This window comes from Fringilla coelebs, assembly GCF_963513975.1.
Source record: "Fringilla coelebs genome assembly, chromosome: 1".
Taxonomy (NCBI): domain Eukaryota; kingdom Metazoa; phylum Chordata; class Aves; order Passeriformes; family Fringillidae; genus Fringilla; species Fringilla coelebs.
The window spans coordinates 65540278-65556705 of NC_140028.1; the positions used below are offsets into that span (position 1 = coordinate 65540278).

The 16428-nt window shown below is 45.2% G+C and overlaps 1 protein-coding gene across 2 annotated transcripts; it reads right to left on the bottom strand.

Moving 5' to 3' along the window:
* Positions 1 to 11550: 11550 nt before the first annotated feature.
* On the bottom strand, positions 11551 to 16323 carry CCDC127 (coiled-coil domain containing 127). 2 transcript variants are annotated; one of them, XM_084226430.1, is made up of 3 exons: positions 16098 to 16323; positions 15657 to 15785; positions 11551 to 15048 (listed from the first exon to the last, which is right to left on the bottom strand). In XM_084226430.1, exons 2-3 carry the CDS (start codon positions 15775 to 15777, stop codon positions 14375 to 14377), a joined length of 795 nt encoding a protein of 264 aa, XP_084082556.1. In that variant the 5' UTR covers positions 15778 to 15785; positions 16098 to 16323; the 3' UTR covers positions 11551 to 14374. The 2 variants fall into 2 exon arrangements, with proteins under 2 accessions (XP_084082556.1, XP_084082557.1); XM_084226431.1 differs by lacking the exon at positions 16098 to 16323 and having other exon boundaries at positions 11551 to 13502; positions 14749 to 15048; positions 15657 to 15938.
* Between the last annotated feature and the right edge of the window lie 105 nt (positions 16324 to 16428).

A 16428-nucleotide genomic window follows, 5' to 3' on the forward strand; every position in this document is an offset into this window, starting at 1 on the left:
ACCAAGTCAGCTCTGACACTTATTAATGCTTTATCTGCCAAGGTTTTATGGAACAGTCTGCTCATCCAGTAGAATACATTGATTTCAGCTAATGTAATTCAGGAGATAATTTGGCTATAAACCCTAATCACCTGTAAGGAAATGTAACACCCCTTGCCACTCCCCTGTTTAAACTCACTTAAATACAAATATAGCCCTAGCAAATGAGGAATAGTAGGATTCCACTGGCCTCAGAATAATATGGAGATTTCATATCATTTTTTATTGGGAAGATAAACTGATTGTGACTCATCATCACGTTCCGTTTCCAATTGTGTGTGCCTACAAAATTGTATGTTTCATAATGAATGTTTCTCTGTAACAGATTGTACCCTACTAAGTGTTCTGACCAAAAGGATGGAGAATGAAAGGGATTATAAAATCTGACCTTTAAAGTCATAAACATAATCTGCTTACCCCAACACCTCTAATCAGTACAGAACAAGGTCTGAAGAACATGTCTTTTTTATAAATGGGATTGAAATCAAAGGTCCCTTCACCTTTTCAGTGACCCTAGATATAGTGGTCAAAAATAAAAAAACCCCACTGGTTAACAAATATAACAGATACTACTCCTATCCTCATTATTTCAGCACAATCATAACAACACTGTTCCCTTTGAACCTTGTTGTTTTCAAAAGATAAGTTACTTGTCACTGAAGACTATATGTAAAATCTAACACTGTATATGTAATAAGAAATGTTGCCAGCTGCAGGCTCATTGCAGTGATACAGGGTGGTCAAAGTAAAGAATTAGGAGAGATCTTGTAAGTCCAGCCCCTGGAAAAAGAGGTGAACACATCGTAGCATCCCTTTGCAGCCATATAATGTTTGTTCAAAGTTGATTCCAGAGGCTGTTCAATATCTTTCAATAGAAAAGCTACAAAAAAATAAAAAGTCATCCTTCACAAGGCCAACTGTATACATATATAGCCCATACGGATTTTCCCTGGGTCTTGTAATAGGTATCAATATTTCCCTAAAGGGTCTTGAAATGTGTCTCAGTCTGTCTAGTGATAGCACTTGCCTTTTTCATGACCCTGTAGGGTCTGTGGAGGTGCTATCTCCTGATCAACCACTGGAGCAGCAGCCTTCTTGTCCTTTACTGATTCCAACTAAGGACTTCCTAGCTTGTGGCAGAGCTTCCTTTTATAAGTTGCTGAAAGCATATGTTCAATTTCACTTTGTTTCTGCTACTCCAGCGCATTGAGCCGCACAGCTCTTCCTGAATGATACAATTACAGCATTCCCAATCCTTCTGAGAATGTGCCAGGAACATTTCATTATCAGGCTACTATTTTTTGTCCTTAGTCATTAGTAGAAGAATGACAAAACATTGTTCCTAAACTGATCCTTCAGGATCTGCCTCAGCAACCTCCCCTTAGACCACCATTTCTTCTTCCAAGCACAGCTCACTATCATAATTAGATTTTTACCTAGCTCTTTGTTCCCAGAGTCATCACAGAATCACAGAATGCTTTGGAAGGGACCTTAAAGGTCATTTAGTTCCAGCCTCCCAGCCACTGGCAGGGGATATTCCACTGGACCAAGCCGCTCAAAGTCCCCACCCAGCTTGTGGAGGGGTCATCCACAACTTCTCTGTGCAACCTGTTCCAGGGCCTTGCCACCTTTGTAGTGAAGATTTTCTTCCTATTATCTAATCCATACCCACTCTCTTTAATTTTGAAGCCATTGCCACTTGTCCTATCACTGCATGCCCTGACAAAAGCCCTGGCTTCCTTGTAGTCCCTTCAGGTACTGCAAGGTGCTCTAAGGTCTCCCTGGAGCCTGCTCTTCTCCAAGCTGAACAGTCCCAACTCTCTCAGCCTGTCTTCATAGGAGAGGTGCTCCAGCTCTCTGATCATCTTTGTGGACACCTCTGGACTTGCTCCAAGTGGTCCACATCTTCCTTGTGCAGAGTGCCCCAGAGCTGGATGCAGTACTCCAGGTGGTGACTTACGAGCGCAGAGTACAGGGGAGAATCACCTCCCTTGGCCTGCTGGTCACGCTTTTTTTGATGCAGAATTTGGTTGGTTCATCTTCTGGGCTGTAAATACACATTGTTGGTTCACATCCAGGTTTTTGTCCATCAACATCCCTACAGCCCTTCTCTGCAGGGGTGCTCCCAGTCCATTCGTCGCCCAGCCTTATCTGTGCTTGGAACTGCCCTGATCCAGGTGCAGCACCTTTCTCTTGGACTAATTGAACCCCATTATGCTCCTGTCTGCCCACTTCTCAAGCTTGTCCAGGTCCCCATGGATGACATCCCTTCCTTCTGTTGTGTCAACTGCAACACCGTGTTCATGTTCTATCTCCTATTTCGTTCAATTAACACATCTAGTTGTGGTCACGTGGCAACTGGTCTACTGAAAATTTCTCTCTTCTAAGTTTCATGACCAAGCAGCTTCTATCAGGATGCACAAATACAGTCCTGATTGCCTTACATTGAGAAAATCTTTTTTTGAAGAATTTTATCTTGCTCTGGTAATGATGCAAGGTGCCAGTGGTTAGTTATCTATCAGTTGTTAAATATTTGCAGAACCAAATACGCTGGTCCAGCATCTAGCTCAGATGTCTTTATCAGTGCAATAGCATGGCTAATGACCTTGGAAGGCACTGTGCCTTTTTCTGAAGGACTTACAGTACCAGCTCCAGCGTGATCCTCAGGTGCTCAGAGGTGCTGTCTATATTGCCACCCTGTGGACTGGAACAGGCAAGCTGGGGGTGCCCTTCCCTAAGTGTCACAGTCATTTATTCAACAGAGCCCTTTCCTCTGCTCTAAGGTAAACTCCTCCTTCAAGAGATGTTAGGCTGATGTTTGGCAGGTCTGTTAGGACCAATAAATCTCTACCAAATTCATCCTTTCATGATATAGGCCAGTACACAAGAAATGTATTGCATACTGCTAATTATAAATGTAGGAGAAAACGGATCTTGCATTTAGATTGGATTACTTGTGATAAAACATTTCTAATGACACATTTGGTTTTTTGTCTCCTATTCCCATATTTTTAATGTACCACTTTTTTCAAAGTTAAAAAGGGCTATAAAAAAAAGTAAGCCAACTTGTCTATAAATAACACACAACTTTACAAAAACCCAATTAAAAGAGAAATGTTATAAAAATGTTATAAAAATCCTATATTTTGCTGGAACATACACACATAGGCATTTGTGGGAGAATAGGGGCATAGTCCTTTTCTTAGATGAACATGTGCTTCATCTCTCAGGATAATGATGATGATGATGGTATGAAAGAGTATGACACAGGGTGGCAATAAAGAAAAGAAATGGTAGCAGAAAGTTATTTGGGATATAAATTAAGGCCACAGGAAGGATGGAGCCACTGGTTTCCTTTTGTGGGGCCAGGTCTGGTCATGGTGTGGTACCAGGTGGGCTAAGGGACTCCTGGCTATGGGCAGCCCTCGGAATGTCACGGCAGCCTGGCTCCACAGGGATGTTCCCAGCTGGGAGAGAAGCTGTCCCCCCCTGTAGCTCAGGTGCAGCCTGACACACTTTACCTGCTGGGCAGCTGCTCCTGCTGTGACCTCCCTGTGCCAGCACAGGCACCCCTGGGCCAGCACAGCTTCCTTCCAGCCCTTCAGGAAGCCCCATATGGAGAAGGACTGAAAGGCACTTGTAATGGGGTAGGAGGTGGTCTCTTCTTCCAGGGAACAAGTCCAGGACCCAGAGGAAATGGACTCAAGTTATGCCAGAGGAGTTTTGGATTAGATAGTAGGGAAAATTGCTTCCTGGAGAGGGTGGTCAGGCTTTGGAACAGGCTTCCCTGGGAAGTGGTGAAATTGCCAGCCTTGGAAGTGTTCAAAAGGAGTGTGGATGTGGCACTTGGGGACATGGTGAGGTGGTGAACCTGTTTGGGAGAATGATTGGACTCAACAATCACAAGGGTCTTTTCCAACCTCAGTGATTCCACGATTCTGTGATTTCAAGGATGGGTTCTTCTCTTCCATGAGAGAGTGGAGGCAGCAGGCTGATGGACCTGGCTGAAGTGCTTGACCCTCTCCTCCTTCACCATGGAAGGAGCCACAGCCACCTCCAGGACATGCACTGTGCCAAGGGTGCCAGGGCCCCTGCAGGTGCTGGCAGAGCTGAGCCAAGCCAGACTGGGGCTGGCCAGAACTATGGCAGCAGCTGGACTTGGTGTGGCAACTGTTGTGTGTCCAGTTTCTACCTTTGGAACTTGTAGCATTTCATCGTACTGTAAAGGAGGATTTGAGCAGAAAACAAGTGCTCAAGCAGCTTGTCTTCTTTTAGATGTAAGTCCATCTGGTGACAAAGACAAAATCAGAACAGCTGACAGAATTAGCAGGATTTTGAAACATCCTGATAAACGTGGATCACCAGACTTAGCAGCAAAAATAAATTAAGCAAAAGACTGGAATCCAGTTCTAAAAACTGAAGTTTGAAGCCTTGGGTCCTAAAAAATTCAGCAGATTCCTTGTGCAACAGCTTTCAGATTAACTTCCTCTGCACAATTTCATAATAGTGTATTAATTGTTCCTATTTATTGTCACAATAAAACATTTGAGATAATTTAAAGGAAAACTGAAATCTTTTACAGTTACATAAAACTGTGTGCAGCTATGCTCCTGTAAGGAGCAGGGAGATGGAACTGGTTCTGTGTTCCTTCCAATTCAAGATATTCTATGATTCTGTGACTTTTCTGCCCTCCATCACAGGCTGGAGAAGACTGCCTTGGGGCAAGCTTTTAATCTGGATCCTGTGAAGGGGAGGACAAATAGAAAGAAGAAGGACAGGACCATGTTTTTGAAAAAGCAATTCCTTTCATGTAAACCCACTGAGAAAAGCAGAGGCCGCTGGCAATATACATTGTTTGCAACTAGGTTTCAGGTTGCAATCAACAGTTTCAGGCATGAAATGCAATATGACCCTTTCATTGTGAGTCTGTCATGCCTGCTATGACATAGGACAAATCTGTAATGCTCCAGACATTTTCATTGTTCCTTGTAATATACCAGGCTATTAGGATTAACTACATTATTTTCTGACCCTTTCAGTACTGCAGCAGATACTGGAGTGAAATCTCTTACTCTTAATTCTATAGCAATATCTTACTAACCCTATCCCATTTTCTTTCCAGTCAGCTTCTACTTAGTAGTTAAAGCATTATATAAAGCAATACAATTACTCTTGCTTGTGTAATGAGCCTAAACTGGAAAAGGATGGAAATGTAAAGATGGTGGAGAAGGAGAAGGAGAAGGAGAAGGAGAAGGAGAAGGAGAAGGAGAAGGAGAAGGAGAAGGAGAAGGAGAAGGAGAAGGAGAAGAAATTAAAAGAAATAGTGTCTGTGACAGCCCATCCTTTAAAATAGGTGGTGAAAACAAAAAACCCTTTTACAAGCTGCCAGTGGGTAACATCCTTGACCAGGTGTGCAAAAAAGGGGCCCCAGGCTCAAGAGCAGACTCAAAATCTGCAGCCTAGGGGATGATAATGACCATCTTAGAAAGGGAGGTACACAGGCAAGATATTCCAGAGTTGATTAGTTTTAAGGGTAATAAACAATTGCAGGTGGTCATGCAGTTTACCTTGCCAATAAATGATCTGTAGATATTTAACTGGATCTAAGTTTTATGCTCCGTTGTTCTCAAACTCTACCTGATAAGTAACCAAAAGGCACAGCTCTCACAGCTCCTCAGCTGGCATGATTGGATTTCCTGTGTCAGCGCTTGAAAGCCGCTACCAGCAGCCCACAGCTGTTCAAGCAGGGATACATAAAGACTGTGGAGACATCCAATAAACTTTGGAGCCTAAATTTCTTCCCATGAGATGATAAACTTCTACAGATTGGAGAGGAGTTTCAACTTGGGCCAACAAGTATTACTGCAAGGGAGAAATAAGGCAGCACTGAGCTGTTGGAACTCTGTCCCAGACAACTGAGAACACAGCAGAGGTAGGATGTCACACACAGTGACTTCCACATGCATCCTATTCTGGAATAGTTTTATGGTGTCAAAAAGTTTCCTTCAGCAATCTGACATTTCAGTTTATTGTGGAAGTGGCAGTGTCCCTAGCCACAGAAAAATAAAAGGGAACAAGCTATGAACAGCATGTCTGGTGTAGTTCATCCAGAACTGAGCTGACACTGATGCCCACGTGGCTTCTTTCTCCTTTTTATCTCCCAGAAAGAGGCACAATCTTTGTCTGTCTATACTGGTAGTTTGCCTACTATTTACTTCAGTTTGTATATAAATATTTAACTGAAGCAATGTCAGCTCCAGCAGCAGCATGCTTTGTTGCTTTGTTCTTCTTTTTGACATCAGGGACATAGATGTGCTGTCTTAAATATCTCACTATATACAGACAGAAGATCACCAAAATATTGTTTCCATCTTTGGACATGTCTCACCTTTGGAATAACTTCAGGGGGAAATACAGGTGAGGAGCAGAGGGGTAGAAATTATTCTGTGATTAGCACCAAATTGATCTCATGATGGGAGGGCTGGAATGCTTCCATGAAGACAGGCTGAGAGAACTGGGGTTGTTCAGCCTGGAGAAGAAAAGATTTGGGGAGACCTTACTCTAGCCTTTCAGTACTTCAAGGGAGCCCATTATGAATAAGAATAAATTCTTAGCATGGCCTGTTGTGATAGGACAAGGGATAATGGTGTTAAACGAAAAAAGAGTTGGTTTGGACTAGACATAAGTTAGAATTCTTTTACAACAAGGGTTTTGAAACACCGGCAGAGGTTGCCCAGAGAGGTGGTAGGTATTTCATCCCTGGAAATATTCAAGGTCAGGCTGGATCGGGCTCTGAGCAACCTGGTCTGTTTGGAGATGTCCTTGCTCATTGCAGGTGGGTTGGACTCGATAAGTTTTCAGGGTTGTGCTTCCAACCCAAACCATTCTGTAGTGGTCAGCGTTCCCCTAAATTTCTTAGTCAGTGAAGTGCTATTACTTGGGATCTGTCACACCACAAGTTTCTCTCCTCCAGCAGGCAGCAGAACATGTTGACAGTTGTAGATTGCTTCTTGCCATCTTCATTAAACAATGGACAGCGTGCTTTAATCGAGTTTGTCACGGTTTTCTTTTCCAGTGCTGCAATATACGATGAGGTGCTAATAGGTTGCTGAACTACACCAAACCCCCTGTGCCTGCCGCCTTTGCACAGAGGCCTGCCACAGCACCCACCTCAGTGGAGACAAGTTCATTCCTTTGGTCACCGAGCACCACGGTTTTGCTCACCTTTCTTGTTATTATCCGCGGAGGTGTTTGGGCCAGAGAGCTCTGAGGGTGTAGCATTAGGAGATGCGCTCCAGCGGAGCTCACGGGAGCAGAGGATGCGGCTGTGCCTGCCGGCTGGAAGAGCCATCAGCCACAAGGGGGAAGCAGCATCCAGTGACACGAACACCGACCACAGAAGCCGAGGATTTTGCTCTGATTGCGATAAGTGTAGAGGTGAGGTGTCTCAGAAATACAAACCTGTTATGAACACAAGAGTGAAGAGGCATTTTCCCAGAAACAGCTGGATCTCAGCACAGGGCTGTTGGGGTGCATGACTGTGAACAGCTGACACCGCTAGTCTCACAATCCACCAGCTCTCTTCAAACTCTTCCATCCACAGACTCCTTGTTTCTAGAAGCACATTTACTTTCAGTTTACTTCAGTTTACTTTCAGGTTACCTCAGTTTACTTTCATGTTTTGTTGCAGCAATCAGCTGTTGTGCTGTGAAGTGGCCATTGCCTCATTGCTGAGCTACACTAAATTTCAGTGAAATACCTCTTTGCAGCTCCATCTGCTGTCTCAGATATTCAGTGATCAGAGAAAGCTCCAAGACCAGTGTCATGGTTTGACCCGGAAGAGAGTTTTTTTTTTGGAAAATTATGGTCAAACCAATCAGTGGCCAGATGTGAAATTGGCATTTGGTGTGGCCACTGAGGATTTGGGTACGCCTCCGAGAACACACTCAGTGGGTTGAAAAGCAGAGGATTTAGAGAAGACCTGCCTCTTTGGAGTCCGGCCGGTGAGTTGCTCTGACCTCTCCCCTGCCCAGCGGCGTCTGGGCGGGGGAGGGGAGGCCATGCGGCCTGGGAAGGAAGGCCGGAGCCCCGGCAAGGTGCAGGGGTGGAGGAGTCCTGGGATGGTTTGGGCAGCCCCCCCTGGGAGAGAGAATGACAGAGACTGTGCAGGCTGGAAATTTGTTATCTGGTGCCGGGAGCACAGCCAGGAGGAGAAAGTGGGGGGGGGCAAGGTGCCCAGCCGTCAGCAGACCAGGCCGAGCTTGTAACCTTTTTGAACCTTTGGAAGCTTTAAAAACACTGATCCTCCCCAGCTGAGGAGTGAGAGGAGAAAGAGGATGGGAAAGAAGAAGAAGTTTGACTAGGTGAAGAAATGCTTGTAGATGAGAGTGCCCTAGGTGGAGGAGATGAGTGGAGTGGCTTTGGCTGGACTTTTCTCTTACACAGCCACGGGCGAAACCAAGTTCTTCTGATAATACAGAGACTGCTCCTTGGGGGAGGCGGTTGGCTAGAAGCCAGGAGTGACAAGGCCGCGAAGAGAAGCGGAGAGAACAGAGACTGAGGGGGAGGGTGTGGTGGAGCCCTCTGCCTCCAGGGAAGGATCTCTGTTCCTGAGAGCCCCAGGCCCCAGGGGAAATAATATGGGGGGGACAGGTGTCCCAAATGGTGAGAGGCGGCCACTTCTTGGAACTAGGCAAAGCATTCTTAAAAGGACCTAAGGAGCAGTTTGGATCCATGGACAGTGGTGAGAGCGCTGGACATGGAAGGAAGAATGGTCACCGCTACAGATTTTCTTCGGGCGGCTGCAGTGTGTGACGTGGAAGCACTGGGGACTTTGCAGTGTTTTCCTGGGGAGGCCCATGGTGTGAGAGGAAGACTCCTCTCTCCTGATGAACTGGGGAGAGTGTGTGTGAAGGAGGGTATTGGAATTGAGAATTGATGTGTTAGAGGGGATTTGTTTGTTGGAGAGGTGGGGGGAGGAGAAGTGTTTTTGAAGATGTTCTATTGTGGATTGTTGTGTGTAGTTTTTTCCTTTTCCCTTTTGTGTCTATGTGGATTAATAAAATGTTTTTTTTTTTCCTCCATTCCCAAGTTGGAGCCTGTTTTGTTCTGTTCCTGGGTCACATCTCACGGTAACCATCTTGGAAAATCCACCTTTCATGGGGGCGCTGGCACTGTGCCAGGGTCAACCCATGACATTATTGGTTCCCTGACCGGGAAATCAAATGGAGAAGATGGAAACTGTGAGATGGATCAAAAGGAATAAGAGCAAAGCATGTAAATAGATTGATTATAAAATTTAGGGATGGAGGTTTGGTGTATGTCAATTGAATGTAGTTTTGTTAATATGTTGGAGTGAAATGTGTGTTCTCGGAGGCGAGAGGTGGATTGTCATGGTTTGACCCGGAAGAGAGTTTTTTTTTTGGAAAATTATGGTCAAACCAATCAGTGGCCAGATGTGAAATTGGCATTTGGTGTGGCCACTGAGGATTTGGGTACGCCTCCGAGAACACACTCAGTGGGTTGAAAAGCAGAGGATTTAGAGAAGACCTGCCTCTTTGGAGTCCGGCCGGTGAGTTGCTCTGACCTCTCCCCTGCCCAGCGGCGTCTGGGCGGGGGAGGGGAGGCCATGCGGCCTGGGAAGGAAGGCCGGAGCCCCGGCAAGGTGCAGGGGTGGAGGAGTCCTGGGATGGTTTGGGCAGCCCCCCCTGGGAGAGAGAATGACAGAGACTGTGCAGGCTGGAAATTTGTTATCTGGTGCCGGGAGCACAGCCAGGAGGAGAAAGTGGGGGGGGGCAAGGTGCCCAGCCGTCAGCAGACCAGGCCGAGCTTGTAACCTTTTTGAACCTTTGGAAGCTTTAAAAACACTGATCCTCCCCAGCTGAGGAGTGAGAGGAGAAAGAGGATGGGAAAGAAGAAGAAGTTTGACTAGGTGAAGAAATGCTTGTAGATGAGAGTGCCCTAGGTGGAGGAGATGAGTGGAGTGGCTTTGGCTGGACTTTTCTCTTACACAGCCACGGGCGAAACCAAGTTCTTCTGATAATACAGAGACTGCTCCTTGGGGGAGGCGGTTGGCTAGAAGCCAGGAGTGACAAGGCCGCGAAGAGAAGCGGAGAGAACAGAGACTGAGGGGGAGGGTGTGGTGGAGCCCTCTGCCTCCAGGGAAGGATCTCTGTTCCTGAGAGCCCCAGGCCCCAGGGGAAATAATATGGGGGGGACAGGTGTCCCAAATGGTGAGAGGCGGCCACTTCTTGGAACTAGGCAAAGCATTCTTAAAAGGACCTAAGGAGCAGTTTGGATCCATGGACAGTGGTGAGAGCGCTGGACATGGAAGGAAGAATGGTCACCGCTACAGATTTTCTTCGGGCGGCTGCAGTGTGTGACGTGGAAGCACTGGGGACTTTGCAGTGTTTTCCTGGGGAGGCCCATGGTGTGAGAGGAAGACTCCTCTCTCCTGATGAACTGGGGAGAGTGTGTGTGAAGGAGGGTATTGGAATTGAGAATTGATGTGTTAGAGGGGATTTGTTTGTTGGAGAGGTGGGGGGAGGAGAAGTGTTTTTGAAGATGTTCTATTGTGGATTGTTGTGTGTAGTTTTTTCCTTTTCCCTTTTGTGTCTATGTGGATTAATAAAATGTTTTTTTTTTCCTCCATTCCCAAGTTGGAGCCTGTTTTGTTCTGTTCCTGGGTCACATCTCACGGTAACCATCTTGGAAAATCCACCTTTCATGGGGGCGCTGGCACTGTGCCAGGGTCAACCCATGACAACCAGGTAGGAAATTAATGACCAATAAATGTGGGCATTGACATGCGAACCAGCAAAGCCTTCATATCCAGCTGCGCCACAACTGCAACTGTAACCTTGCTTTTCATTCTATTTGAGCAATAACTCAAATATTTTTGATTTCACCACAGTAACCGAACCCTTGACCACTGTTTCTGCCTTGTATCCTCCACAGAGGAGCACTCAGTTTTCTCACCCTCACACAGGAGTGCTCAAACCCATGCTTTATAGAGGCAGAGGATGGTGAAGGACTGTGTCAAATACAAATAGACTGAGGAACCTTTATTGCAGGAATAAGGATTTCCTGAGAGTCTGAACACTGTCCTAGAGCAGCTGGATTGCAGTTCTTCACAGAGAGCAGGAAGATGAGGGCAATGAAAAGCAGCTGACAGGCAGAATGAGACATCTGAGGGATTCTGGAGGAGGGCAGAATATCCTACACAACATTCTGTTGAAGGAATGTCCCCAGTCTTTCAGAGGGATGGTCAGCTTTAACCCCACATCTTTAGTTAATGCTCAGCACTTACCTGTTTAACAGCGCCCTTTCCTAAGAAAAAAAATTTGTAACATATTCTTTTCTCAGCACCAAGACCAAAACTTTTTACATGCCAATTAAAAAAATTTACAAGTTGGAAAGTCTGAATAAAGTAGCAAATTCCAGTTCCCCCACCCACCTTGCCCAAGTTACAAAACAGTGCAGAAATATGTAAAGGTTTTTATTAATTGTTATTGTTTAATAGCTGAGTGGCAATTTAATAATAAAAATAAGTTCATTAAATACTTTGAAAACAAATTATTCTTGCATTCTACACATGTATATGGGCAGTTCCAAACAATTAGCCAATTCAGAACAAGTGCTGGGCAAGATGAAACTTACATTAAAATTTTCAGAATAACAACCTACAAAGGGGGAACATTTCAAAAATACATTGCATATCCACAAACATGAGTTTTGGAAGAAACTAAAAGGACCAGTGATTCTAAATCAGTTATACACTTTTAAAAAGCCTTTTGAAATACCCCTTCTGTCTTGAGACAATGATCTTCGAAGTGTCCATGAACAATAGTTCAATTAGCTGTACAAATAAATTACACTTTAAAAAAGAGAAAGTGAATACCAAACCTTTACTACATTGCATCCAAACCTGTACATTCAAGTGTGTAAGGCTTGAATGTACATATTCATACTGAAAAAATAGTATTTTACCCTTGATTACGTTTTCTTTAAACATTTTGAGTGATATAAATAACAAACTATGAAAAAATGAAGAAGCATAAAACCTTTCTCTTTTAAGGCTAACTTATACAAATTCAAGGCTTGAATCTCCAATACACTGGCACTGATTCACTGTCTGCTCTTAGTCAGCTGAGCAGCTTAACTGCCTGCAGGAATGTGTGAAGTGTGCCACAGCTGGACAGTCACTTTTCACATCCTGAAGGAATTACACACAGACTTGGCTCAGGGCATCACACATGATTAGCAACTCAATTGTGTTCTCATCTCCCAATGCAAATATGCTTGGCACCCTGACAAACTGTGGCCCTTCTGGTGTTTGTGATCTCTCTTTTTTCCTCCAAGTTCGTCTACTAAAACTTTATTTAATTTATTCATTTATTTCAAATCAAAGGATTAATAAGTCAATACAGCAGCATAATTAGTACTATAAAGGTGAGCTAAATCTCAACTGGAAAACCGAGTAGTGGGGAAACATCTATTCTGCTCAGGAATTTTGTTTCATGTTAGATATTTCTACTTATTAACAGGATTAAGTTGTACATATTGTTTCAAAAGATTTACATGCTGTCTTCTGTGCTCAGACTAAAATGAAACCAGGAGAAAATAGTAAGAGAAAAACCCTACATCTGCAGGAAGATGGGCATTCACTTAGCTTGGATTGCTTCCAAGCCATGGTTCTACATGATTGCCTAGTGCAAACAACACATTTGTCAAGTCTAGCCCTCAGTAAATAATAAACTGCTAATTAATGAACTGACAACCTACCAGCACTAATCAAGGTCAAGTAACAGAGAAGACTAGATGTTACAAACACAAGGGTAAACACTGCCCCTTTGAGGTCTAAGGCTGGATTAGAAAGGGGGAAGAAAAAAGTTCTTATTATTTTAAATGTAGGGCACATTTGAAAAAAGGTGGTTCCTACTGCTAAAAGGACCCAAAGTATACTCAAAGTTCTAAGAAACTGAAATGCACCGGGTTTTAAAGTTTTGTTTGTTGCTGGATTTTTTTAATCTGGATGTTTATTTTTGTATTTATTATTCCACTTATTATTTTATTTTTTACCAAATCTCTTTTTTTTTACTAGCTAAATTAAAAAGCCCCCTTTCTTAAAAGTTCGCAAGGCCTATATATCTGTAGGCTTTCATGGTCATGCGTATGTAAAGTGGTGAACAACAAGCACAAAATTTCAGAGCTGCAGAAAAGAGTATGTACTCCAGTTCTGGGAGAAGGGAGATAGGTGGAGAGAGAGCAGTGGCTACCAGTGCAGGCTGCATTTATGTTCCCATCTGCAAGTAACAAACAGGACCAGTCCAAGGAGCAGAGCCAGGTGCAATGGCAAGGAGGTTCCTGCAAGCAACCCAGGAGGCAGTCAATGCCCTGAGAGGCAGAAGCAGCAGCATGGGGACATCCATAATGGTGGCACATTGTTGGGTTACAACTAAAACCTTGAATGAGAAAAAAACCAAGAAATATTACAATATCTCCAATATGTGAAAATATAACTTCCAGTTTATACATTCCCTAGAATTTGATAATGGATCCCAAGTGCCAATGAGACATCAATCTGTTTCTTTATGTGTGATTTGGATTAGCATCTTTTGGATGTTTCATTCATAAAGAATTATTTGTATATTAAGCTGGAAGACAATGCAAGACTGACTAATCTGAAACATGATCAATCTATTACACCCTCAGAATACTTTCACATACACTTACACAAGCACATACATCCACACACACACACACACACATATATATATATACATATATATATATATTTATATATTTGAACACAAAGACACCTAAGATTTACGTGTCAAACAGCTGGCTCCAGCACCATCTCTCCCAAACACATGCCTGAAAATCAGTCTTGCCTAGACATACTTTTAAAAAATAATAGTAATAAAAAAAGACATTGTTGAGACACCATGTAGAATGTCAAGGACAAGGAGCACAATGTGCTACCACACCTGGGGGAGACAAACAACCATTCTCTGTTGCTGGAGAGTGACCATCAATGAGGCAAATCCCTCTAAACTGAGTTCTGTTTTGCTGCTTCTGACACCTGGGGAGTTGGCATATCTCTATACTGCAACACACAAACACACTCACGGAGTTCAGGAGCATGCACAGCTCAGCAGAGCATCGCCTGTTAGTGAGAGGAAAGGCACCGGCACTGCACATGTCCCATGCAAACACAAGTGCAAGGAGGAGGAGACACGGCAACACAGCAGAAGAATTTAACAGCTTCGGACTACAACTGTGATTGTCCCTACCATGCGTGGTGGATCACACAGAATCCCACTGCTTCCCCTCCTTAGCGTTTTCCTAACATGGCCTTTTCTACCCTCTTGAATTTCTGCAGTTCAACAGCTAGTTCCCAGTATCTCAGATACAGCCACATAAGCTTTCCATTTTGACTTCTAGTTCTGTTCAGCACATTGCTACAGTAGTTATCATGTTTGAAAATATCTTTTAAGCCACTCTCCACATGTAAAGCCAAAGCAACAGGATTAGTTGCTGCTTTAACCAGCAGATTTTTCTCTATTTCTAGTCTCTGACTTCTGGGTATTACAAGACTGCAGTAGATGTCCTGTCTTTCCTTCAGTCCCTCTTCCAATTCTTTTAGTAAAATATTGGCTCTCTGTTGCCACTCTTCTTCCTTCGCCAGGCAACTCTGGTACAAGGTACCTTCTGCTCCAGACTGCAGAAAGACTTGTTTTTCTCGCTCCAGCTTCTCCTGCTCCTGTTCTAGGAGCTTCCTCTCCTCCACTAGTTTGCGGCTCTGGGACACGAGGGCTTCACGGTAACTCAGGGTCCTGTTGCGCTCCTTTTCCAGCTCCACCTCCAGATGAGCAACAGCGCGACGATTCTCCGTGATTATATCCCGGTATTTGCCTTCCAGGTCTTTTTGTAAAGTCGACTCTTTTCTGTAGTACTCTTGTTTTTCTTTTTCTATTTCTTTCTGACATTCTCTGGTCCAGATCCAACCTATCACACATAAATGAGACTTCAGATGCAAGTATAACATGGAACAGTGAGGGCTATGATTAATTAGCTATGCCTGAAACAAAGCTACTAAGTGGTGAAAAACTTTCTTTCCCACCCTTCACTTCAATTTACGTGTCCCCACACAATGTATTTCTGTGGTCCTTATGTCACAGTGAGTCACTTTAAATGATCATGCTTTCTCTGAAATAAAATACCCCTATTCGTTTATTGTCTGTAGTAGCACTACTTAGATTAGAGAAGGAAAATAAAGTCATGGAGAAACAAACTGGAGGTTTCTGATGTGGATACTGCACGGAGAACTTTCTAGGCCCAGTAAATAAATACATCAGCAACATCTGCGTTGTTACCTCTGGGCTCTCCAGCACATCCTCTGTCCATTTTTCTTGAGAGAGCTTTGTAAATTGGAGCTTATTAAATATGGATTCGTGTCCGTGTGTGCAAAGTGGTCTTTGCCTTAGCGATACCATCAGCGCTGGTTGTTTACAGCGCTATAAACAAGGAGGTCCGGGGAAGTCCCCAGGCGGGGCATGGCTATCCCCGCGCCGCTCCAGGAGCTCCCCTCGGGCCGGGGGCCCAGCGCTACTCACGGAAGGCGGCCAGGCCCAGCATGGGCACCAGCAGGGCGTAATTCCACCGGCTGCCGTCATCGCCGGGATCGCGCCGATTGGGCAGGATGTTCCAGTGGGGAGGGTCATTTAAGTTATTCATGAAGGCACCTGCGATGCACAGAGGGAAGACGCGGCCTCAGCAGCGCGGAGAGGGGCCGGGGCCGCTCCCGCCGCCACTGTCACCTCCCGCTGGGGGACTGGGAATTCTGTCCGAGCCCCTCGAACAGCGGCCCCGACACTTGGGGGCTTGGCCGCGCCACGATGTGCTGGGCCCATCCCCGCTCCCACTCCCATTCCCATCCCCATCCCCGCTCCCACTCTCATCCCCGTCCCCGCTCCCATCCCCATTCCCGTTCCCCCCACGGCGGGACCCCCACGCACGAGCCCGGGAGCGCGCGAGCCCCTGGCGCTGCCACTCACCTGCCGGCCCCGCCCCCTCCCGGTCCGGCCCATCAGCCGGGAGGAAAAGGGGGTGGACAACAACAGGGCTCGCCCGGGCCTGGAGCGCTGCCGGACGGCCGTCCCCGCCCCTGACGGGCCCTTTTTATTCCATTAACGCCGAGGGCCAGAGGCAGCCGTGAGCGGCATCTGAATGCCACCGTCTGGAGCTCCCGAGCCTGCTTTCTGTCCTAGAGGGACAGTGCGGTCTTTCCTTCATCCTTGTGTCCGAAACTCGTGTCTACGAAATGGTCTTTCCCACAACTTCAAAACATGAGTCTGGCCTGTTTATTACGCAAACTTTGAGGCGCTG